The sequence below is a fragment of the Diabrotica virgifera genome, chromosome 8 (genome assembly GCF_917563875.1).
Source record: "Diabrotica virgifera virgifera chromosome 8, PGI_DIABVI_V3a".
Lineage (NCBI taxonomy): Eukaryota > Metazoa > Arthropoda > Insecta > Coleoptera > Chrysomelidae > Diabrotica > Diabrotica virgifera.
Window position 1 is genome coordinate 198032757 of NC_065450.1, and position 25197 is coordinate 198057953.

Here is a 25197-nt window from a genome sequence, read left to right on the forward strand (position 1 = left end):
AAAACACCCATGATCGGCTGTTAACTAACGATTAATCTTTTGTCAGGTGATCGACTGTTGTTAAAACTAGTTTGGTTGACGTTTCTGACGCATTTAATCTATTGTTAATCGTCGATTACATAATTTTTGAGATGATCATCCTTTCGGAAACCGGGCGTTAATTTGTTTGAAAATTAATCGTGACTTATTTTTTAACCGAGTAATTTGTTCAAACAATTTAAAATAAATATTTATTTTGCAAAATTTTCCTTTTCACTGATTATTATAGTAGAAAAGGATATGAAATGAAAAGCAACTTAAATATTCACGTATTATAGTTATAAATATTTTATAACTATAATAATACTTGTTACTTAATTTTCCTTTAGGTCCGCTTGCCACTATGCTAAATTTAGTACTGAAATTAGTACTAAAACTATTGTATCTACAAATTAGATGCGCGCGCCGATTTAGTACTAAAAATTAAAACATGTTCTGGTCCGCTTGCCACTATGCTAAATTTAGTACTGAAATTAGTACTAAAAATATTGTATCTACAAATTAGATGCGCGCGCCGATTTAGTACTAAAAATTAAAACATGTTCTAATTTCTTGTACTGAAATTGACACAATATTAAAAAGTGAGGTTGTATTGTATATTAGGTACTTTTGTTTTTTTTATAGGTACATAATAATAATAATAGTGATTTCAACTTTCAACATGTGGAGACAAAGGCAGATTGAAACATTAATAGAGTTTTACAAATCGAATCAATGATCAATGTTTGTATGTGCCAAAGCACCCTCTCTATAGAATAGGAACGCACGAATTAAAGTTTTGGAAGAAATAAAGGCAGAATTAGCCAAACTAGGTGTGGATATATCTCTAATAGCAGAAATAAAAGCCAAGTTTGCCAGTTTTGCAAAAATACTTCTTCCCATCTTTTATTGTTAATAAGTTAATGGCTTGCAACTTGCAATCTCAATTAGTAAAGCTCCTATCTATGAACCTTGAGTAAAGCTCATGTAAATTTAGTAGGTAGAGCGCATGCCTATATGCTGATTACAATTCGGATAGTTGCAAACACAAACTTGGCACAAACTGACTTTTTCATACTAAATCGACTCGCGCAACTAACCAATATTTTTAGTACTGAAATCAGTACTGAAATTAGTATAATGGCAAACGGGTCTAATTTCTTGTACTGAAATTGACACAATATTAAAAAGTGAGGTTGTATTGTATATTAGGTACTTTTGTTTTTTTTTATAGGTACATAATAATAATAGTGATTTCAACTTTCAACATGTGGAGAAAAAGGCAGATTGAAACATTAATAGAGTTTTACAAATCGAATCAATGATCAATGTTTGTATGTGCCAAAGCACCCTCTCTATAGAATAGGAACGCACGAATTAAAGTTTTGGAAGAAATAAAGGCAGAATTAGCCAAACTAGGTGTGGATATATCTCTAATAGCAGAAATAAAAGCCAAGTTTGCCAGTTTTGCAAAAATACTTCTTCCCATCTTTTATTGTTAATAAGTTAATGGCTTGCAATTTGCAATCTCAATTAGTAAAGCTCCTATCTATGAACCTTGAGTAAAGCTCATGTAAATTTAGTAGGTAGAGCGCATGCCTATATGCTGATTACAATTCGGATAGTTGCAAACACAAACTTGGCACAAACTGACTTTTTCATACTAAATCGACTCGCGCAACTAACCAATATTTTTAGTACTGAAATCAGTACTGAAATTAGTATAATGGCAAACGGGTCTTAGTTTAAAACATGCTAATTATTTTTTTGCAATTAGTCTCGTGTTCCCTGGTCTATAACAATTAAGTACATTGGAAGTTCCCTAGCTGAACATTTACTGAGTAAACGTCTAAATTAAGTGTGACTATCTTCACTCTAACCTTATATATTTTCCCGCCAATAACAAGAATAAATAGTTTTTAAATTCACCCCTTTCTGTACCTGTCCTGTAAAGAAACACTTTTATGAAATAATTTAAATAATGTCTGTTGAATACAATCCAGACACTTTAGGTGACCTTCTGCCTTTATATTATAGAAGACTGTTCCCCCATTCACAGTTTTATAGATGGTTAAGTTATGGTAAGTGGATAAAATAGTAAAATAATAAGTTTCTTATTGAGTCACAAACATTTTAGGACATACATTAACATTTGCCAAAAGAGAAATATCCTTTACTCTACTTGGAGATATTTACATTCGATATCAATCATTTGATACCCAAGAAGATTTTTCAAACGAGCTGCAAAAGAAATTCCCTATGAAGATCGATTTGGGGGCCATATATCAAACCAAGCCGAGAGACAAAGGCCCTGTGTCACAGATTGTACCTGTAGAAAAGGAAATAGTGTTTGACATTGATATGACTGACTATGATGATATCAGGACTTGTTGTTCAGGTGCAGACGTCTGCACAAAATGTTGGAAATTTATGGTCATAGCTTGTAAAATATTGGATGCGGCACTTTACCATGATTTCGGCTTTAATCACAGGCTCTGGGTGTTTTCTGGAAGAAGAGGTATACTTACATATTTATTTATTCAAAAATATTAATTTGTGTCTTTGCAGGCTATTAGCCTGGACCAATCGTGTGGTTTAGTAGGTTCATTGATACCATAATTAATGTGGTGAAATGGCACTGAAAATATTTCCAAGTGTGTTTTTCCTACTAGGTACTTTATGTCTAATGAGTGATACAATGGCCTCCTTGGCTCATGTGTTGGTAAATCTGAAGACTGTCTCTTACTCACTGATAACTGGACGGCGTTATGCATAACTCGACCAAGCGCCAAAACATAGTTTTGAGATAAATGGCTTCAAAGTTTTTCGTTTCTTAAAAATGCATTTATTAACAAATTTGCACAAAATTTTAACAGAAAAATGATCACCTATAACTCTTTTTGGTTGCAAATTTTCAATATAATCGCACCTACCATATTCTAGAAAAAGAATAAAATGTCGCTTGGTCTACTTATGCTTTAAATATATTTTAAGAAGTTTAGCTGTTATACATTACTAGACCAACTACCATTTTTATGTCATTTGGTCTATTAACACATTCGGGGACATGCTGTCATTTTATACACGTATTCTTATGGAGTAAATGACTTCATATGCAGTCATGACCGCGAATGTGTTAATGCAAAACAAAATATTGCGATATGCCTCTTGCAATCACTAAATAAATAAACTAGTATTTTTTAATTTATATATTAAATGTGTATTGCTACAACATAATCAATTCAATTATCATTAAATATATTTTTTGCATTTTATTGCTCTAAATTTATTTTGCCATTCAATGGCGTTAATTCCAATGCAGTTAAAATTATATCAATAAAAAATTTTAGTATAAAGAGTTTTTCAACAGGGGAAAAGTAAAAAAAATTAAGAAGTTGCTGTTTGTATAAAAGCGTATAAATATCTAAATACATAGCGGTACAATTTTTTCTACATTTTTTCTTCTTCTAATTTTACATCTATACCTTTTTTTATTGCCAAGAGTGTGTTGTCGCTGTAAAATTATATTTATTTATCTATTAACTTCCAGTAGGGACCATTGACAATTCATAAATTGAATTTTGTTGAATTGTTAAAACTTGTTGTTATTCGAAGCGTTAGTGTACTAAATAGCAGTACATAGATACCTCTTTTTATGGCTCGGCCAATGTTAAGACATTGTAAAATGAGATTTATTTTTTAATAACTTGCAGTCCCAACCATTGACAATCGATATATGAATTGAATTTTGTAGAATTTTCAGTATTTTGTTTTTATACAAGGCGTTGGGGTATTTGAAGCAGTCTGAAGTGAATCATGTTTTTTTATTCTTAGAACTATTTTATGCCTTATATATAGAGATTTTATATATATTATTTGTATTTTTCAATTTAATTATACAAAAGCACAACATTTTCACTTTAAAAAAATTCGATAATTTTTTGACCGAGACTTCAAAATTAATGTGTACATTAAGGGGTACAAAAATGTTATTCTGCTCAAACACTTAGTTTAGCATAACCAGACCAAAGACGCTTAGTGGGCACTTAGTCTACTATTGCGAAACTAAGAATGGCCGTTATGAATATAGTCTTGTTATGCAAAACTAAAAACCCTTAATAGACAGAATGTCGCTTGGTTTAATTTTGTTTTTATTAGTAACCGGTAATGTGACAATAACAGGGATTTTTTCCAAGATAGTTTTAGTTATGTGTCATCATAATCCGCTGTTATCTCGATTTTAAAGAAATGGCGCTTGGTCGAGTTTGCATAACGCCGTCCAACTGATACTCACTGATATTTCTCTCTCCTGGATCCACTCCTAAAAGCTCCTATTCTCTAAAATTTATTTTGGACCCTTTCAATCAGTTCAATGTAACAATTGTTTGATGAGAACCATATAACTGATCCATACTCAAGAATGGGCTTAACGAGACAATATAAAGTGTTCTAAATGTGAACAAAGATAGGTCTGCAGATGTGCGTTAGATAAATCTCAGTAATTTCATCACCCTGTTTATTACTTGATTGATGTGGCTTGAGAATGAGAGTTTGGCGTCCAACCAGATTCTCAAATTGGATATTTCATTTTAGAGTCTAATGGCAAGATTTTCGTAGAGTAAACGAAAAATGTAATTGGTTTTCTTTAGCTTCAAATGTCATTTTATGACATTTTTGTTTATGTTAAGTGACATTTTGTTTAAACTGCACCAATCATAAAATTATTTAAGATCTTCTTGTGATGGAACAGCATCATTCCAGGATTAAATTTTTTAACAGTTTTACATCGTCAGCAAACATAAGAACACCACAATTTTTGATTTTTTGTACTAAATTGACCAGAAACAAGCAAAATAAAACAGGGCCACAATGGTACCACTATTTCAATTGATGTGTCACTCCCCAAGTTAACTGTGTGCATACAGTCACTACTAAATTCCGAAATCCATCGAAGAGGGATGTATCCACAATACCCAAAGCTCTTAGTTTTTGTAAGAGGACCCCATGGTTGATCCGATCAAATGCTTTGGAAAAGTTAGTACAAATCGAGTCAACCTGGAATCCCTCTTCAAAACTGTTATATGTATGATAGTTTTGTGTATTGATGCGTATCTAACAACACTGTCCAAGTCTGTATATTGTTGGTAATGTGGTAATACCTCTCCTATCTGCTGTAACAATCATGAGTTTTGTAGGAGAGACGAAAAACCTTTTTTTGGGTCACCTCCTATTTTCATATGACATTTTTTTATTTGTTTTGTATCAAATAAATAATGAATTTACTACAAAACAAGTCAATAATATATGAAAACAGGAGCTGACCCTAAAAAAGGTTTTTCGTCTCGCCTACAAAACTCACGTGACAGCAGATAGGATGTATTGTCACATCACTGACGATATGTTGGTTTTTAATTTTGAATGCCATTGGATAAAGTGATTTTTAATTATTCTCAATTAGAATAGTTAATTACTTTTCCTGCATATAACTGCATCACAATTTTTGTTTTATTCCACTTATCAGTCTTTAATCCTTAGTCTCCCGATGGTACTTTTAAGTACCACCAAATTTGGATACCCTTATTGTCCCAAGTACTGAAGTAGATTTTTTTTAACAATGTTCTGTTAAATATCGATTAGTTATCAGCTGATGTTTGATACTTCAAATGACATTCAAACGATTTCGTGTTAAATACACAATAAGATTTATAGGTACTCTAAAGTATCGTTGGAACAAAACTATGTTTTTAGCTTATTTTAAAAAGTTAGAACCCAAAAAATAAAACGGGCCTAAAAGTATTGGGAAGTAACTCTCAAAAAAAATCTAAAAGTGAAATGAATTTTATAGGAAAGAGACTAAAATCTCTCTCCCGTAAAATTAGTCAAAATGACTTGTTAGCCCAATAAATGACCGTTTTGGAGTGTAATTTCCAGGGGCAACTCCGAATTGCATGAAAATTTGGATTTAGGTTCAACTTACTCTCCACTTCAAAGTTGAATTTGTGCCGTTGGTTGCTTTTACTTGGGGGGTGACATTTACCCCTTCTCAGGGGGTGAAAACGCGTGTTTAAAATAAGGCCGGAAATGGATAAATTGACTTATTTTAGGCACCTTTTGTTCTATAAAGTTTTTTACGTTAGTCAATACTTTTCGAGTTATTCGCGATTTAAAATGTTGATTTTTCGACAAAAAAACTACGTTTTCAGACCGTTTTTCCCAAATAACTCAAAAAGTAAATATTTTATCGAAAAAATATTTTTAGCAAAAGTGTAGACTATAAAATAACGAAAAAAATGGTGTACCAGTAAAGTCTACAAATTGAGTAGAAGCAAAGTTGTAGCTCATGAAAATTATGTTCTTATTCGTCTAATTCCAAATGGAATAATTCAACGCAAAATTACCGAAGAAAGAAGCGTTTTTCGGGAAAACCTTATTAACATTTTTAAAGTATCGAAAAAAAGCTTATTATTTGTTTTTTACAAAATTTTACAGCATCAAAAATAAACGAGTTACACTGAAAAAAAAAGTTGGCCCCTTTTTTTGGTAAAAAAAATCGTGAAAACCTCCCTCTATTTAGCACCCTAAATGAAATTAATCGTTTGGCTTTACCATCTATATTTTAACTGTATGTGTATTGTTTATATATGATCTGTAAGTTTGATTGGTTTGAAGTGCTTAATTTTGAAAACATTTGGTTTTATAGTAAAAATAAAATTTACTAAAAAATTTTGAAAAATTTCATTTTTTCAAATTAACTTAAAAAGTATTAGTGATAAGAAAAATCTTAAAGAGTAAAAAAATGTAGGTTTTGCTATTATAAATCTGATAGTTTCATTTTGTTTCTCCGTAAGACAAAAATTGGTTAAGATATGGCTGTTCAAAATTTGAATACACTCGTGATTAGTGACCCATTCAAGCTTTCTCAATTATAGCCCTGTCAAAAATAAGCACTTTAAACCGGTGAGACTGACAGATCATATAAAAATAGATAGGTAAGTAAATTGTTTGTAAAGCGGTAGCGATTAATTTCATTTGGGGAGCTAAAAACTTCGAGATTTTCATGATTTTTTACAAAAAAAGAGGGCCAACTTTATTTTGAGCGTAACTCGCTTATTTTTAATGCTAAAACTTTTGTTAACAATTAAAACAAAGCTTTTTATAAACACTTTAAAAAAGTTTAAATGGGTTTTTCCCGAAAAGTGCTTAATTTTTCGATGGTTTCACCTTGAAATATTCGATTTGGAATTAGACGAATAAGAACGTATTTTTCGTGAGTTACAACTTTGTTTTTATTTGATTGATAGACTTTACTGATACACCATTTTTTGCTACGCTTTTGCCAAGGATATTTTTTTCGATAAAATATTTACTTCTTGAGTTATTTGCGAAAAACCGTCTGAAAACGTAGTTTTCTTGCCGAAAAATCAACATTTTCAATGGCAAATAACTCGAAAAGTATTGACTTAAGTAAAAAACTCTATAGAACAAAAGTTGTTTAAAATCAGTCAATGTATCCATTTCCGGTCTTATCTTGAACGTATGTTTTTTCACCCCCGAGAAGGGGTGACTGTCACCCCCCAAGTAAAAGCAACCAACGGCACAATTTCAACTTTGAAGTGGAGGGTAAGTAGAACCTAAATCCAAATTTTCATGCAATTCGGAGTTGTCCCTGAAAATTACACGGTATCGCCGAATTTCCCGTTCATTTACTGGGCTATGTGCAGTGTTGTTAGATAAGCGACGATATATATAAATATATTACATGAAAACTTGCTTGATTTGATTAATTTTTTAAGTTAGGTATTATTTTTATTATTTTATTATTATTTTAAGGTATCCATTGCTGGGTGTGTGACCCTCAGGCAAGAGTCATGGATGAATCTATTAGATCTTGTATAGGAGATTACCTTCAGATTGTTAGAGGAGGTGCTAATGTTTATAAAATGGTACAGTTGCCTGGAGAAAAAATTCATGCATCTCTAGAGTAAGTAATCCAATAAAATATTGTACTATTAAGACCAATTTATATTTTTGTTAACTTAATATGTATATTCTTCTTCTTCTTATAACATTTTGCCTTCCTAGGCATTGTATTGGGATTCCGGTTCTCCTTTACCCATTTTTTTGGCCATCGTATTTAATACTTCAATACTTTTCTGTTTATTTCTGGGTCTTACTTTTTTCGGTTTTATTCTACTTTCCAGTTCCAATATTCACCTTGAAATTCTTTCTGGTTTCATTCTATTAAGTAATATGTCTGAACCACAACATTTGCTTATGTTTAATTTACTCAGTAATAGGTATCTGCTTCGTCATTTGTCTGATATCTTCATTTCTTAACTTATCCCTTGTTTCTGTACATTTTTCTCAAATGTTTACTTCAATTGCTTTGATTTTTGATTTATGTTTTTTATGAATCATCTTTCGCTTGTCTATGTTATTATTGGTACTGTACTGTTATCATATTGTCAATTTTTCTCTTGACTTCCATTTCTATATCTTTGTGTCTAAGTATTGTTGTATTAATTGTGTAGTAAACTGCTCGTCAAAAGTTAGGGATATAGAAAATTCTGCTGAATTTTCATAGTAGATTTTTTCGTGAACAGATTAACGGATTCCGCTAATTTTTTTATTATTTTAGATTTTTCTTTAGTATTTACACAGTTATGCAAAGGTTTACTCAAACTGTTTTTTGTACTTATACCGGGTGGAAGAAAAGAAATGTTTTTCTTATGTTAAGTTTGAGACACCCTGTAGGGAGGACGAGGTACAAATGTGAGTATACATCGAAATCGTATTGTAGTAGTCTTATATTTTGTGAACATTTTGTTTTTTGAATGTCCCTGATGTCTTTAGAAACAAAAAAATAGACGGTTTTGTAACTTAACATGTGTTTTAACCGAAACAAAAGTTTGAGACACCTTGTAGGGAGAAAAAGGCACAAAGGTGAGTATACCTTGATACTTTGTTATAGTCTCATATTTTTTGAATATTTTATTTTTTTAATTTCTCTAATATCTTTAGTAACAAAGAAACTATACAGTATTACTCTTTAATATGTGTTTTAAATGACGATATGCATCACACCACACATGTGAAACATAGAAACACATATTAAAGGGTAATTCCGTCTAGTTTCTTTGTTACTAAAGATATCAGAGAAATTAAGAAAATAAAATATTCACAAAATACTACAACATAGTATCAAATAGAGACTACAACATAGTATCCAGGTATACTCACCTTTGTGCCTTTTTCTCCATACAAGGTGTCTCAAACTTTTGTTTCTGTTAAAACACATGTTAAATTACAAAACCGTCTATTTTTTTGTTTCTAAAGATATCAGGGACATTCAAACAACAACATGTTCACAAAACATAAGACTACAATATGATTCTAATGTATGCTCACATTTGTACCTCGTTCTCCCTACAGGGTGTGTCAAACTTAACATAAGGAAAACATTTATTTTCTTCCACCCGGTATAAGTACAAAAAATAAGTTTGAGTAAACCTTTTCACAATTGTGTAAATACTAAAGAAAAATCTAAAATAAAAAAAATAGCGGAATCTGTCTGTTCGCGAAAAATCAACTATGAAAATTAGCATAATTTTCTATATCCCTAACTTTTGACGAGCAGTTTATAATCATGTAGATTTATTTGCTCTATTTGTTATTTCCATATCTATTTTGTCATCATCAGTCACAATGCTGTCTAGATATTCGTATGTTGTTATTTTTTCTAATATTGTTCCATTACATTTAACCTCCTTATTGTTTTGGTCTTCGTTTTGATAAACAATCATCGTTTTTATTTTTGTTATATTCACCTCCATTTTTATTTTTATTGTTCGCTACCAATACATGATACCTGCGTAGAGTAAACTCAGTAATTTTGCTGGTTGCAAATAAATGTATCCAATTAGTCTTTTTTAGCTTTAAGGTTCTTTATGAACAATAGGCTTAAACTATCTCCCTGTTTTATTCCTTTATTTATTTTGAATTTGTTGGATCTTTGGCCTACTACTTGTACTTTTCCTCTGAATGTCTCGTATGTACTTTCTATGATTCTGATTATGCTTTAGGAACTTCCAGTTGTTCCAGACATTTCCATATTTTTTTCCTGTCAGTGGAAATATTTATATTCAAAACATTAAAAACTTCTGAGACCAATTTGTAAGATTAAAAATGCAAAAAAGGCATTTGTTTCACTCAACTAGTATGTCAACAGTTTTTCAACAACTATTCTCTGTAAATTTTCTTATTAAAAATCCAATTATTTAGAAAGGAAGCGGTGATATTAAACTTCCGAATATTATTAGTAAAGAAAAAATTTTCAATATCTAAAAGGTTTTCAATATCTTCAGTGATTATAATGTTTTCCATCTTTTATTATTTCCTTCTACAATTTTAACTATTTGTAATGGGAAATAAGTCACAATATTATTAAAAAATGATTTTTATTAATGTTTCGACGCCCAAATCGGGTGCCGTTGTCAAAATACAAAATACTACTAACATAAACAAAAATGTTGTTGCTTAGTAAAAAAATTCTTCTATAATTTATTTAATTTGACTCATTTATATCGGCAATTCAGATACATATGATACATTTTAAAGTAGAAGACTTTACAATGATATTGCCAATATTTATGAGTTGCGTTCCTGGGACGACTTTACTGAAAGATAGTTCATTCGATTACATGAAATCAACCCCAACTCAAGAATATCCGTCACAAAAAAAATCATAGCATGTGATCTGTCTTTAAAAAGACAACCATATGCAACGGTGACATTAAAATTCTCGCGTTAGAGATCTCATAGTAAATCACGAGGGAAAACCAGGAAAAACCTCGTGATACTATCCCGACATCGTAAGTATTTGGTCTTACATTTAATTTACTCTCAAAATTAATACCAAATTCTGACTACTATAATTTTATTTAAATTATAAATAATATCAATAATACACATGGATATATAAGTAATACTAAAATATAAAATATGTACTAACTCGACTATTGACTTACTAATTATGTTATTTTCTTTCTATTGACTTCCTCTTTCAGTATGGGTATCCACATCCTACTTCATTCCACCGAGGAATTTGCGACACAATTTGTTTCGTTTAGCATAATTAGAGCCGCTTCTTTGATTTTTCTCTTTTTACTATCTGTTTCTTTCAGGACTATACTTGAATCTCTCCACTGAACTCTATGTTCATTATCCTATGCGTGTTGACATATTTGAGATCTATCAAATTCTCTATTTTTAATATAAGATTGATGTTCACTTATTCTAACGTTTAATGGTCTTGATGTTTCACCTATATAAAACTGTTCGCATTCACAAGGTATTTTATAAATACAATTCTTTGTCCTTTCTTGTTCATTGTTAGGTTTAGTTTTAGATAGAATAGATCTCAATGTGTTGGTTGTTTTGAATGTTGTTGATTTGTTGAATTTATTTCCTATTGTTTTAAGTTTCTCGGATAGTCCTTTTATGTATGGTATTGATATTTTCCTCGTATCATTTCTTGTGAATGTTGTAGGATCCCGTTCTATGTTGTTCTGTTCCATTCGATACAATCTTGACAATTCCTTATTTATAAACGATAAAGGATAATCATTTTTTAATAAAACAGATGTTAAAAATTGTTTTTCTTCTAAAAATGAATTTTCGTTAGAACAAGTAATTTTGGCTCTATCATATAAGGATTTTATGATTCCCTATTTAACGTTGATGTTTTGATTTGATTTGTAATTGAGATATCTGTTGGTATGTGTTGGTTTTCGATACAGTTGAGTCTCATATCCAGTATCCTTCTTTGAGACTAAAACATCGAGGAAAGGCAGGGTGTTATTATATTCCTTTTCCATTGTAAATTTTATTGTCTCTTCTTGATCGTTTATAATATTCAGGAATGTATCCAACAATTCTGATATATGAGGCCATATTGAAAACACATCATCTACATATCTCCACCATACAGTGGGTTTTAAATTTTGTTTAGAAATGATATTAGTTTCGAAATCCTCCATAAATATATTAGCCAATAATGGAGATAAAGAGGAGCCCGCCCATTGCTAGACCAAAATTTTGTTTATAAAATTCATTATTTAGTTGAAAATAGGTATTATTAGTACATAATGTCAATAACTCCATTATAGCTGATACATTTAGTCTTGTCCTAGTTGTTAATGTATCATCATTCTCTAATTTCGTTTTGATTATGTTTAAAGTTTTATCTAATGGCACATTTGTAAATAAACGGTTTATGTCAAAACTTACTAAAATAGTATTTGGATTAAACTCAATAGTTGATAATTTGTTTAAAAAATGTTTTGTATTTTTTATAAATGTGTCATCATTATTAGCAAATGGTTTTATAATGTTTAATAAAAATTTTGATAGTTCACTACAAGGAGAACTGATGGTACTAGTTACAAATGGGTCTAATAAGTGGTATGTTCGCTTTATGAATTTTCGGCACTCCATAAAAATGTGGTGTCTTACTGTAATGAGGTGTCATTAATTTTCTTTGATATTATGTTAGATCATTTTTAAATAAAGTCATTGAATAAAGTTCTATAGATTTTGTTTTCCAGTGTTTTCGTTGGATCCTTCGTTAATTTGGTATAAGGTCCATTTGTAATTAGATCTGTAATTTTGTCCTCATATTGTATTTTATCCATTATTACAGTTGCATTTCCTTTATCCGCTGGTAGGATCGTTATGGAGTCATCATTTTTTAAAGTTTTTAAAGCTTTCATTTCCTCTTTACTGATGTTCTGTTCAATTTTATTTGTCTTTTCCAATTCAAGTTTAAGAATTGGAAATTTAGAAGAATTTTTTTACTAAGCAACAACATTTTTGTTTGTTAGTAGTATTTTGTATTTTGACAACGGCACCCGATTTGGGCGTCGAAACGTTAATAAAAATCATTTTTTAATAATATTGTGGCTTATTTCCCATTATAAATAGTTAAAATTGTAAAAATGCCACAAGAAAATAGCTTCAGAACAACATTCCTTCTACAAACCGTATAAGTGAAAATTGTATGATTTGGCTTATACATTTAAAATATTTTACTTCCTTTTTATGTTACAGAAGGGCCTTGGGCATTATAAATACCTATTTTACCACTATTGTGGAAGAGCAAGATATTTTGGGTACAGATGAAAGACTAACTAATTTTCTACAGATTATAGACCAAGATCTGAGGCCTTCCTTTAAAGGACCAATGAAAAGAGCAGAAACTTCTTTGGAAAGATGGAAAGTGTTTGTAGACACATTCGATGATATGCTAAGAAGTGTAAGTGTCAATTTCAAAACAATTAAGGCCTTAGATATAAAATTAATCATTAATACAAAACAAATAGTACTTTTGATATAAATATGATTTTTTCATCAAACATTTATTTGCTTATTAGTATGGTATTGTTAGACCCAAACCCAGACATCCAAAGTGAAAGTTATCCTCCAACACCAAATTGTTCTATGTGGTCCACATAATGTTCAGAAAAAAGTCACACCATTTTGAGCGTCGGGTTTGGGGGGGGGGGAGAGGGGGGAGAAATCTGCAAATTCGTAGTTTTTTACGTTTTTCGTCAATATTTCTAAAACTAAGCGGTTTAGCATGAACAACCTTCTACACAAAATTATTCTACATTAAATTTGAAATAAAAAAGGCCCTATGCATAACCCTTCTAAAATGAACGGTTCCAAAGTTACGGAGGTAGTATAGCATAATTGGTCCAAAAAAAGGCCTAACCCAGACATCCAAAGTAAAAGTTTTCCTTCAACACCAATTTGTTCTATATGGTCCACATATTGTTCAGTAAAAAGTTACTCCATTTTGAGCGTCCGGTTTGGGGGGGAGATGTCGGTAAATTAGTAGTTTTTTTACGTTTTTCGTCAATATTTCTAAAACTATGCTTTAGCGTAAGGAATGTTCTATAGAAAAATATTCTACATAAAATTTAAAATAAAAAAGGTTCTATACATAATTGTTATAAAATCAACGGTTCCAGAGTTACGGAGGGTGAAAAGTGGAGGTTTTCGATACTTTTTATATTTACCGATTTCTCTCCCCTCTCCCCCCCCCCCCCCCCATACCCGACGCTCAAAATTGTGTGACTTTTTTCTGAACATTATGTGGACCATATAGAACAATTTGGTGTTGGAGAATAACTTTCACTTTGGATGTCTGGGTTTTTGGTATAGTTATATTATAAATATTGACCAAAAAATATAAAAAGTATCGAAAACTTCGACTTTTCACCCTCTGTAACTCTGGAACCGTTGATTTTATAACAATTATGTATACAACATATTTTGTTTTAAATTTTATGTAGAACATTTTTGTATATAACATTGTTTACGCTAAAGCATAGTTTTAGAAATATTGACGAAAAACGTAAAAAAACTACTAATTCACCGGCTTCTCTCCCATCTCCCTCCCAAAACGGACGCTCAAAATGGTGTAACTTTTTACTGAACAATATGTGGACCATATAGAACATTTTGGTGTTGGAGGAAAACTTTTACTTTGGATGTTTTGGTTAGGCCTTTTTTTGGACCAGTTATACTATACTACCTCCGTAACTTTGGAACCATTCATTTTAGAAAGATTGTGCATAGAGACTTTTTTATTTCAAATTTAATGTAGAACAATTTTGTATAGAAGGTTGTTCATGCTAAACCGCATAGTTTTAGAAATATTGGCGAAAAACTTAAAAAACTACGAATTTACCGATTTATCCCCCCTCTCCCCCCCCCCCCCAAACCCGACGCTCAAAATGGTGTGACTTTTTTCTGTACATTGTGTGGACCATATAGAACAATTTGGTGTTGAAGGATAACTTTCACTTTGGATGTCTGGGTTATGCCATCTTTTGGATCAACTATACTATACTATATACACACACCGGCAAAATTATCCGAACACCTTAAAAATGGGACATGTTTGATGTCTCAAATTTCCTAAACCTGTTGTCCGATTTGAGTGATTCTTTTAGTATGTTATAGCCTTATTATTTAAGAATATCGGTGAAATAATATTGTTGCTAGACAGGTAAATGTCATTTTATACCGGGTGTAACAATCATACTGTGTTTTTTTCTTAAAATTCGGAACACCCTGTGGAATATTTTAGCATATAAAAAATATTGAAATTAAAACTCAATTATAGCCTTAGGCTTTCTTAACATTTTCCTTTTTGATTCATTTGCTTATGTTGAAAAATAAAAAGTTATCTGCTTTAACAACTAGCCATGTTTTTCATCCATAAATTTATAGTAGGGGAGGAAAGTATGCTAAATTTGCAGTTACTCGAGCGTTATGGGGACCTATTGTATTGTGAAGAGTGGGTGCTAAAACCAAAAAAAGTTAAGTTAAGTTTTCCATAAAGTGTGGGACTCTCCATTTTTTAATTTAATTTTCCATTTCCACCAATCGTTTTTTCCGATTATAGCGCCATCTATCCTTAATTAGAAAAAATGTTGCGAATAAAAGTTGCTTATTTTTACGTCAAGAATCCAAATCTGCAATAAAAATTGGGGGCTCCTATTTAAGATTTTAAAGTAACCCCCACCCCACCTCCGTGGGGGGTCGTGTTTGGTGCCATTCGATAGATTTTTGAAAAATATTGAATGCGTGTTTTTTGCAGTTTTACGATCTGATGTTCATTTCGCGAAATATTCGCTTTTTTTGTGAAACATTGTGACTCGCCCATTTTCTTGCGCCCCGCACAAATCGTCAGATTTTTGAAATATACACTATTTTGCATGTACTTAATTTACCTTATCTTAATCTGACGATTTCGAATTTTTCTAAGGATAGATTTTTTTTCGAACCCCCCTTAAGGAACTCCCCTGTATTAACAACCAATATTATGGTAGAGGTACATTTACAGGGTACACGGTATTTCAATATTTTTGAAAAATCTATCGAAATGGCACCAAACACGAGCCTCCACGGAGGTGGGGTGGGGGATTGAATTTAAAATCTTAAATAGGAGCCTCCAATTTTTATTGCAGATTTGGATTCTTACGTAAAAAAAGCAACTTTTATTCGACACATCTTTTTGAATTATGGATAGATAGCACTATAATCGGAAAAAAACGATTGTTTCAAATGGAAAATTAAATTAAAAAATGAAAAGTCCCCCACTTTATGGAAAACTTAACTTAACCTTTTTCTGGTTTTAGCACATACTCTTTACAATCCAATAGTTCCCCATAACGCTCCAGTAACTGCAAATTTAGCATACTTTCCTCCCCTAATATGAGGATTTATTGATGAAAAACATGGATAGTTGTTAACGCACATAACTTTTTATTATCCCACATAAGTAAATGAATCAAAAAGGAAAATGTTACGAACGCCTAAGTCTACAATCGAGTTTTAATTTTAATATTTTACTTATCCTAGAATATCCACAGGGTGTTCCAAACTTTAAGAAAAAACACAGTATGATTGGTACACCCGGTATAAAATGATATTTACCTGTCTAGTAACAATATTATTACAACGATATTCTGAAATAATAAGGCTATAACATACTAAAAGAACCACTACAATCGGACCACTGGTTTAGGAAATTCAAGACATCGAACATGTCCCATTTTTAAGGTGTTCGGCTAATTTTGCCGGTGTGTGTACGAGTATATCAGTTACATATCCTTTGGACCATTTACAAATTTTATCTTTATCTCTCATGATAATTGAATTAGTCGTTTTAGGTTCATTTAGAATGTTAAATCGGGTCGGGATTTTCGTGAAACATGTGACTCTCTATCTAAGGGTAGTAAAAATGCAAAAAAACGAAAATCGATTTTTTTGGACATGGCGGGTTTCTGAAACGACCGTTTCAATTTAATTCTTGACTAAAATATTTTTATTGTGTCATTTTTTAGAACCAAATTCCCAAATTTCTCAGAAACCTCAAAGAAGAAATCATACTACAGTATTCCTACCCGAGGCTTGATATTAATGTAACTAAAGGCTTCAATCACTTGTTAAAGGCTCCATTTTGTGTCCACCCAAAGACAGGAAAGATCTCAGTTCCTTTCAATCCAAAAGGAATCGATAATTTTGACCCGGGAAACGTTCCAACATTACAGTAAGTATTATTTATAATATACAGTATGGCGCAAATGTCTGGAATAAATGCAATATTTCGTAAACCGGCGACTTTAATAAAAAATCCCGAAACAGGTCGATTTTTATTATTATATATTTCATACTAGTGACGTCATCCATATGGACGTAATGACGTGATGTTTTTTTTAAATGAGACTAGGGATCGTGTGATAGCTCATTTGAAAGGGTATTTAATTATGTATTGAGTAATATAAATATTAGCATAATTGTTTATACACAGTGGCCAAAAAATTTTTTTAAATTAAATTGACAAAAATAGAAGAATGTATGTAATTTATTTAATTCAAAATACATTTTACTGCTGTCAGGAAACAGAAAAAATGTTTACTTGACAAATAAGCATTGCTTTTCATTTAAATTAAATGTTCAAACTTCCAAGAGACAGGTGGTTGGCGGGAGCTGGTTTGAACATTGAATTTAAGCGAAAAACTGCTTATTTTTAAAATAAACATTTTTTTTTTTGTTTTCTGACAATAGTAAAATGTATTTTGAATTAAATATATTACATACATTCTTCTTTTTTGTCAATTAATTTAATTTAAAATAATTTTTTTGGACACTGTGTATAAACAATTATGTTAATATTTATATTACTGAATACAGAATTGAATACCGTTTCAAATGAGTTATCACACGACCCATAGTCTCGTTTAAAAAAATCATCGATTACATCATCACGTCCATATCGATGACGTCACTCGTATGAAATATAGGTATTCCAAAATATCATCATTCTCTTTGCCTTATACCTATGCGGGGTCGGCTTCCCTAATTGCATTTCTCCACACAATTCTATCTTGGGTCATATCAATGTTAATTCCCTTTACCAACATGTCCTGCCTTATCGTCTCCCCCCAGGTCTTTTTTGGTCTTCCTCTCCTACTCCTTCCAGGAATCTGCACTTCAGCTATTCTTCGTATTGGGTGATTAACATCTCGACGTTGAACATGACCTGCCATATGCCAAAATATCGTAATTTAAAAATAAAAATCGACCTGTTTCGATATTTGCACCATACTGTATATTCCGGTGGTGTGGTTGACGGAATTAATAAAAAATAAGTGTAACAACGAACAGTAATATATTTATTTATTTTGGGTAAACAAGCGGTGTTTTGCGTATATCTCGAAAGAGGGTTGTTTGTTAGCGCGAGCGAGGGTGTGTCTGCATCGTTCGCATACTGTGTAGAGGCTGCAAGACCACAACACTCTATTCTGTCATGATGCTTGCGGTGTTACACTATCTAGAAAGGCAATAAATTACTAACATCTGCCTTTTAAAAGATGAGAACCTTCTTGTATTTTAAGCAGTTGACATAAAGAGTGTGGCAATCTGAGATCTTAATCCATTAGTGTTTCCTTGAAAAAAACATTAATTTTATACAATCTGTTTAGGTTCATTTTGTTGGCATATGGTTTGTATATTACATGTGAGTTTTAAATGACTAATGTTGTTTCGTTTTGAGAAAAGTTATTAAAAATTAAGAAAATAAAATTAGCAAAAATAGTAATTAAAGCGTATCGCTATATGTATAATATGCAGAAAATCAGATGGAAAAGCCAAGGAGAAATTCGTAAAAATAAATTCTCACTACACGATAGAAACAAAATCAGAAAGCTCATACAGAAGTAAAAACTTCAAGTTGTATACTGGTATAAAATCGTTTATTAAAAAACTTCATAAAATGTCGTGCAAAACGTTTTCGTTCTAATTCAGAACATCTTCAGTGCATTCTGCTAAGTAATTGTAACTAGCACACTATTTAAAGTGTGCTAGTTACAATTACTTAGCAGAATGCACTGAAGATGTTCTGAATTAGAATGAAAACGTATAGTGTGCTGGTTACAATTACTTAGCAGAATGCACTGAAGATGTTCTGAATTAGAACGAAAACGTTTTGCACGACATTTTATGAAGTTTTTTAATAAACGATGTTATACCAGTATATAACTTGAAGTTTTTATTTCTGTATGAGTTTTTTAAACTATGGTATACAGCCAACTATTGGGATTTTCCCATTGATTTTAAAATCAGAAAGTTGAAAGTGGAGGTTTATAGTAACCAAAAGACAAAAAAATCTATGGAGAACTACAGGAAGTATGGGATAAAATCCAAAGAAAATGCTGTTATAACATTAGGTGATTTTAATGCTAAGTTGGGAAAAGAATAAAATTTGGTAAATATATTTGGGAAACATAGGTTGCATACTGAAACCAGTCAAAATGGACAGGGTTGCACAATTCGCAGCACCAAATAATTATGTAGTTGTCAGTAATGACTTCCAGAGAAAAGATATCAATAAAGAAATGTGGAAAATACCAGGAAAAAATGAAGCCAGCTAAATTAACCACATCCTCGTCTCAAAAAGTTAGACAACAGAAACAGACATAACTAATGTCAGAGCATATTGGGGGCGAACTTTGACTCAGATCAATATCTTATGGGGGCAAAATTGCGGCAGAAAAGTGGTAAAAGGGACAAATAGTAAAATTTAAAAATGGACTGTTGAAGGGTTCAAAAACCCAGCACAGAAACAACAGTACCAAAATGCTCTCCAAATAAATCTTAACGGAACCAGTGAGGAAGATACTGCAGACGAGAAATAGAGACAATTAGAAACAATAATAACGGAATCTGCAGAAGAAACGAAACTGTCGGAACAGTCAAGAGAAAAAAATGTGGTATGGTATGATGAATATGAATGAAATCTTTATTGAAATAGAAAACTAACATTTTACAATTGCTACAATTAATATTTTACAATACAATTGCTACAATAATGCAGAAGAATGCTGTGGCATGTAGAATAAAGTCATGATATTAACTTGACATAATCAATTAGTTTTTTCTTAAAAATAAAATGGTTTGGAAAATATTTAATATAGTCTGGTAACTTATTATAGTCACTAAAACTTGAAAAACAAGAGATTTCATTGTAATATACCTATTGGTTCTATAAATATGTATCTGGTTGATAGACCTAGTGAAATGTTCATTTTTTATGTCCGAATTTTGTACTGGTAATGTGTGTGTTTGTCACTGAAACTAAGTTGCATAGTATTGTTCCATTATCATTCGTTTCTTCATGAATTATGTCTTTTCCTTCAACTTCCCTATCATTCTACTCTTACAGTGTTTTTCCTATAGGTGCCCTATTTCGTTGGTGGGTGTGTTGACGGAAACAATTATATAACATTAATTAAAACGCAAACAATAGGGAACTTGCATAAATTTTTAAATTCGAAAAAAATGTTATAAATCACAACAGAACATAATTTAAAACATGTATCAAAGATAAAAAAGTTTTGTTTGTCTTTCGTTTGGCCCCTAAAGACGATTAAAATTCAAATTAAAACAGGTGGTCCAAAACGCATCATGACGTCACTTGGTTTTACATTTACATTTTTCCAATAAAGTAAACAGAATTTTAAATTAGACGTTATAAACGTCAGTAGAAAATACATTTATGTGACGTTACAAGTGTTTTTGATCGTTTGACCTATTCATAGAAAATTTGTACTTTTACAAAATGGTTTTATTTGCAATAGTAAACCTTCGTTCCTTTCCTTCAAAAACAGTATAAAACTACAATTTTAACAAACTGGTATATATTATTACAATGACATACGATAAATGTCATTAGAATATAAATATTTTTGACTTATTCCACGACGATGAGCTTGCCAAATACCCATGTAGGTGGAGGCCAATAAACTAAAGAATGAGAAGAAGAATATACCTTAATATAAGGTTGTGTCTAGGTATACGCTAACGTGTACGCAAATAAAAAAGTTAAAGTGTCAGTGATTTCTTATTTTTTATTTGTTTAGTGTTTGTTTTTAAATTAACTACGGAGTGCGGACAATTATTTAGTTATTTTAATGAGTTTAAGAACATTTTAAAACAGTACGCAAAAGATAAGAGACTATAAATTAATATATATATATTTTTTAGTTATAAATGAAATAGTATTACCGTAAAAGATTAAAATAAAAGGAAGACCTAAAGCTTTCACAATAATAATTAACTTGTTTTGAAGCTATTATCCTTGTGGCATTTTTGTAATCAACTATTTTAAATGGGAACTAAGCCACAATTTAACTAAAAAATTGATTTTATTAACGTTTCGACTTCTAAACCGGATGTCGTTGTCAAAATACAAAATATTATTAAATTAAACAAAAATGTTGTTGCTTAGTAAAAAATTTTTTCTAATAATTTATTTAATCTGACTAGTTTTTGTATTTTGACAATGACATCCGAATTGGACGTCTAAACGTTAATAAAATAATTTTTTTAGTTAAATTGTGGCTTATTTTGCATTTAGAATAGTTGATTATAATAATTCACTTACGTATAAAAATTATTTTAACAATATTTTGTACCTACATGTCATGTGAACTAAATACATATAATTATTTTGCTAACCTAAATATATACCTAAATATACTTTTATATATACACATTGATTTATTACAATTAAGTTTGAAACATCTGAATAGTTCTGCTTCCCTTCCCTTAACAAATATGTTTCCATCAAACAAACACTAAACATATCAAAATAGCATGTACCAAAATATATAGTCACTGCGCAAGCTAAATAATGACGTCACTGGCTTGATGAAGTTTAATTCGCGTCTACCTAACTTTTTTATTTGCGTACACGTTAGCGTGTACCTAGACACAGCGAAATATAACCATAATCAAAACTAATGCAAAACTATGTGACGTCACGTGCCGTTTGAACTATTTTATACCGCTGAAGACTTTAAATATGTATTTCTAAGTTATTACGAGTTTTTGAAGCGTGAAATTTTGGAAATCTCATTTTTAAACAAAACTGAACATTATTATCTAATAAAAAAAATGTGCAAGTTCCCTATTGTCAATAATATACTTATTTATTTTTGGGTAAACAAGCGTGTTTCGTTTATTATCTCGTAAGGTTTTTTTTTGTTGTTTTAGCGAGGGTGTGTCTGAACCGCGCGCCTGCTGTGTCGATACTGCGAGACCACCACACTCTATTATGTCACCATGCTTGCGGTTTTACAATATGGCTAGAAAGGCAATAAATTACTACATCTGCGTTTTAAAAGATGAGAACCTTTCTGTATTTTAAGAAGTTGGCATAAAGAGCGTGGCAATCTGGCCTCGAAATCTATTAGTGTTTCCTTGAAAAAAACATTAATTTTATACAATCTTCTTAGGGATACATTTCGTTTCTTAAACTTAACGGCCCTTGTTAGCATATGGTTTGTATATTAAATGTGAATTTTAAATGACTAATGTTATTTCGTTTTGAGAAAAGTTATTAAAAATTTAGCAAAAATAGTAATTAAAATGCTCACTGTATTTTCTATTATGTACTGGATAGCAAAAATTTTTATTAGATAGCATTTTTCTTTAGGTCCAAAAGAAAGTTTGTCCAAATTCAACTCTTTATTCAGTAATTGATTAATCGTCCTGTCAAAGCATTTATTATTTTTTATGATTTTAGTGGCCTAATTGATGAGATAAATGCCTATGACAAAAAAACCATTGAACAAGAACAAAATCTAATGGAAGTAGATGGTAGTAAGACTCCGTCGAAATCAAAGATCAAAGACTATAAAAAAACCAGTTTGCTACATTCAGTTGCCATTTTTGAAGAGTTTCTTAGGGCATTGGAGAGGGCAAGAAGAGGAAAAAGTAATTAAGTATTTGTTAAATGACTATTAAAGTATAACTAACGTTTATTTCTTGTTATAGAAAATCCTGATGAGTTTTAACATCGTAGTGGCGAATTTACATAGATTTTTTGTTTTTTATTTATTTTTATATCTAATAAACATATTTTTTAATAAAGATCATTTCATTTTAAGTGTTTTGAGTTACATAAACCTATTCAAAATGTTTTCTAAAGCTATCGCTTCCGTCGTCCCAGGCGTAACTAGTAAAATATTTTTTTTCAAAAATTATTCTTTATTTATCAAAATAATCTCCTTTAGCAGCGACACAATCATTCCAACGCATTTCTTATTTTTCTATGCCGCCCTTATAAGACAATTTATCGGACAGTTTGGATATTAGTGCACCCTAATATGTCTGTGTAGATTTTGGCATTGGATCCGAGCATGACATGTAACACCGTTGCCGTATCCTCAATTTTTTCATACTATCACATTACAATTTTTTGTGATATTATATTTGTGTGTGAAATGTATCATTTGTGTATTTTAGTATGTTCTAATACGAGTATGTTATGCATAGATAGGTTTTTACTTGATTATTTTAAATCATTATGAAGTTTAACTTGTTAGAAACCTTGTAATATTGTGTAATATGTAAAAAATAAGTAGTTTTGAAACACCAATTAAGTAAAGTTTATTATGTTGTTTTCATCAATTTTGAAAAAATGTGAAAACGTTGAATTATCCACGTCTGTCTGCCCGTCCGTCCGTCTTGTCTGTTTGTTTGTAAACTCAACTCCTCCGTCAGTATACCAGGTAGAATGACAAAAGATGAGAAATTTGACATCGGACTTCCGGTTTTAGATTTGCAACCGTAAGTACTGTTTTAAAGTCACCGAAATAGTATAAGCGATATATCATTCGACGTGCCTTACCAAGATGAGAACAAATGTAGAATTTTGGTTTTTATATCATGTCTGGTTAAACGGTTCTAACCGGAAGTGCCATATTACAGGGTGCGCCAAACCTCTGGTTTTCTTTGATTACGGCTAAACTATGAGTTATACAAAAAAATGTTTATAACAAAACTAATGTGTATCAAAGAGGTCTATAATTTAAAATTATTTTCAATTATACAGAGTGAGTTAGAACGACGGTATGAACCAAAGTTGTATTTTTTTAAATGGAACACCCTATATATTAAATCATTTTTGAATATATTATTTAAAAATATGAAAAATTTGTATAAGGTCTTATAGGCCTAAAGTTAATAATTTTCCAAGGAAATAAAAATTTAGGTGATAGGTCAAAGTTTTTAAAATATAGTGTTATTTTTAAATAATTTAATATTTTTTACTTTTAGCCATAAAATATACAGTATGATCACTATTTGCAAATACAAAATTTTCTCATTTTTTTTAAACGGGACACCCTGTATATTAGTTTTGCGTTTTGTAGTAAATATTACAACCTTTCTTTTGGTATAAGGTTGTATGTACCTAGCATGTTTCGTTTTGTAGATATTTAAAAAAAACTATAGATTTTACGTTTTTGCGGATTTTTTATTTAAAATTTTTTTGCAAAAAAAATAATTATAATCTGGTTTTAGAAACATACACTAAAATATAAAATATGAAAATAAAAACGTAATTAAAGATTAAAATAAATCGTATGCTAGTACAATTCAATTGAATTTAATAACTTTAAATTATTTTACAAAAAATATTTTACCATATTAATGAATGCATAAATTAGTTACTAAATTAAATAAACAACCAGATTTTAAATCAACCGTAGTAATTCGTCTACCGCAGCAACTTTCCTGTACCAAATTAATTGTTAGTTATATTGTATTTACGAGTAAGATCAGTTAATAACTTTTTAATTTACCTACATCTTGAGAACGTATAAAGTATGCTTTGAAACAAATGAACGTTATGGAAGTATATAAAGAACTAAATAGTATCTATGTACCTACTCGTGTCACAAAAGCTGGTAATAATTTCTAATGGTTTCGCCCAAAACAAATGTCATATCCAAAAATTTTTCGGTTAAAAAATTAAAATTTAAAATATAAAAAATTGTTACAAAAATTTCAACTACAAAAGTATTACCAGCTTTTGTGACACCAGTAAATACTATTTATATTAATAAATAATTTGGCTGATACATTTAACATTCAGCTGTTTTAAAGCATAGTTTATAATAATTTTTATATTCTCAAGATATATGATGTATGTAAGTAAATTTAAAATGTAAATTAAAAGTTTAACTAAATACAATTTAACTAACAATTAATTTGATACAGGAAAGTTGCTGTAGTAGAAAAATTACTACGGTTGATTTA

At 30.6% G+C, this 25197-nt stretch overlaps 1 protein-coding gene across 1 annotated transcript; it reads left to right on the forward strand.

Moving 5' to 3' along the window:
• The first annotated feature begins 468 nt into the window (after window positions 1-468).
• LOC126889277 (DNA primase small subunit) lies at window positions 469-23041 on the forward strand. The gene is made up of 8 exons (XM_050657395.1): window positions 469-663; window positions 1253-2099; window positions 2156-2536; window positions 7849-7999; window positions 13126-13330; window positions 16935-17140; window positions 22679-22869; window positions 22930-23041. Exons 2-8 carry the CDS (start codon window positions 2000-2002, stop codon window positions 22947-22949), a joined length of 1254 nt encoding a protein of 417 aa, XP_050513352.1. The 5' UTR covers window positions 469-663; window positions 1253-1999; the 3' UTR covers window positions 22950-23041.
• Window positions 23042-25197: the final 2156 nt, after the last annotated feature.

Excerpts from the sequence above, each read along its gene's own strand:
- LOC126889277 (XM_050657395.1), top strand. The coding sequence starts at position 2,000 with ATGTCTGTTGAATACAATCCAGACACTTTAGGTGACCTTCTGCCTTTA. Across the intron at positions 13,331-16,934 it reads TCGATGATATGCTAAGAAGT|AACCAAATTCCCAAATTTCT; the intron begins GTAAGTGTCAAT and ends GTCATTTTTTAG. Across the intron at positions 22,870-22,929 it reads GAGGGCAAGAAGAGGAAAAA|AAAATCCTGATGAGTTTTAA; the intron begins GTAATTAAGTAT and ends TTCTTGTTATAG.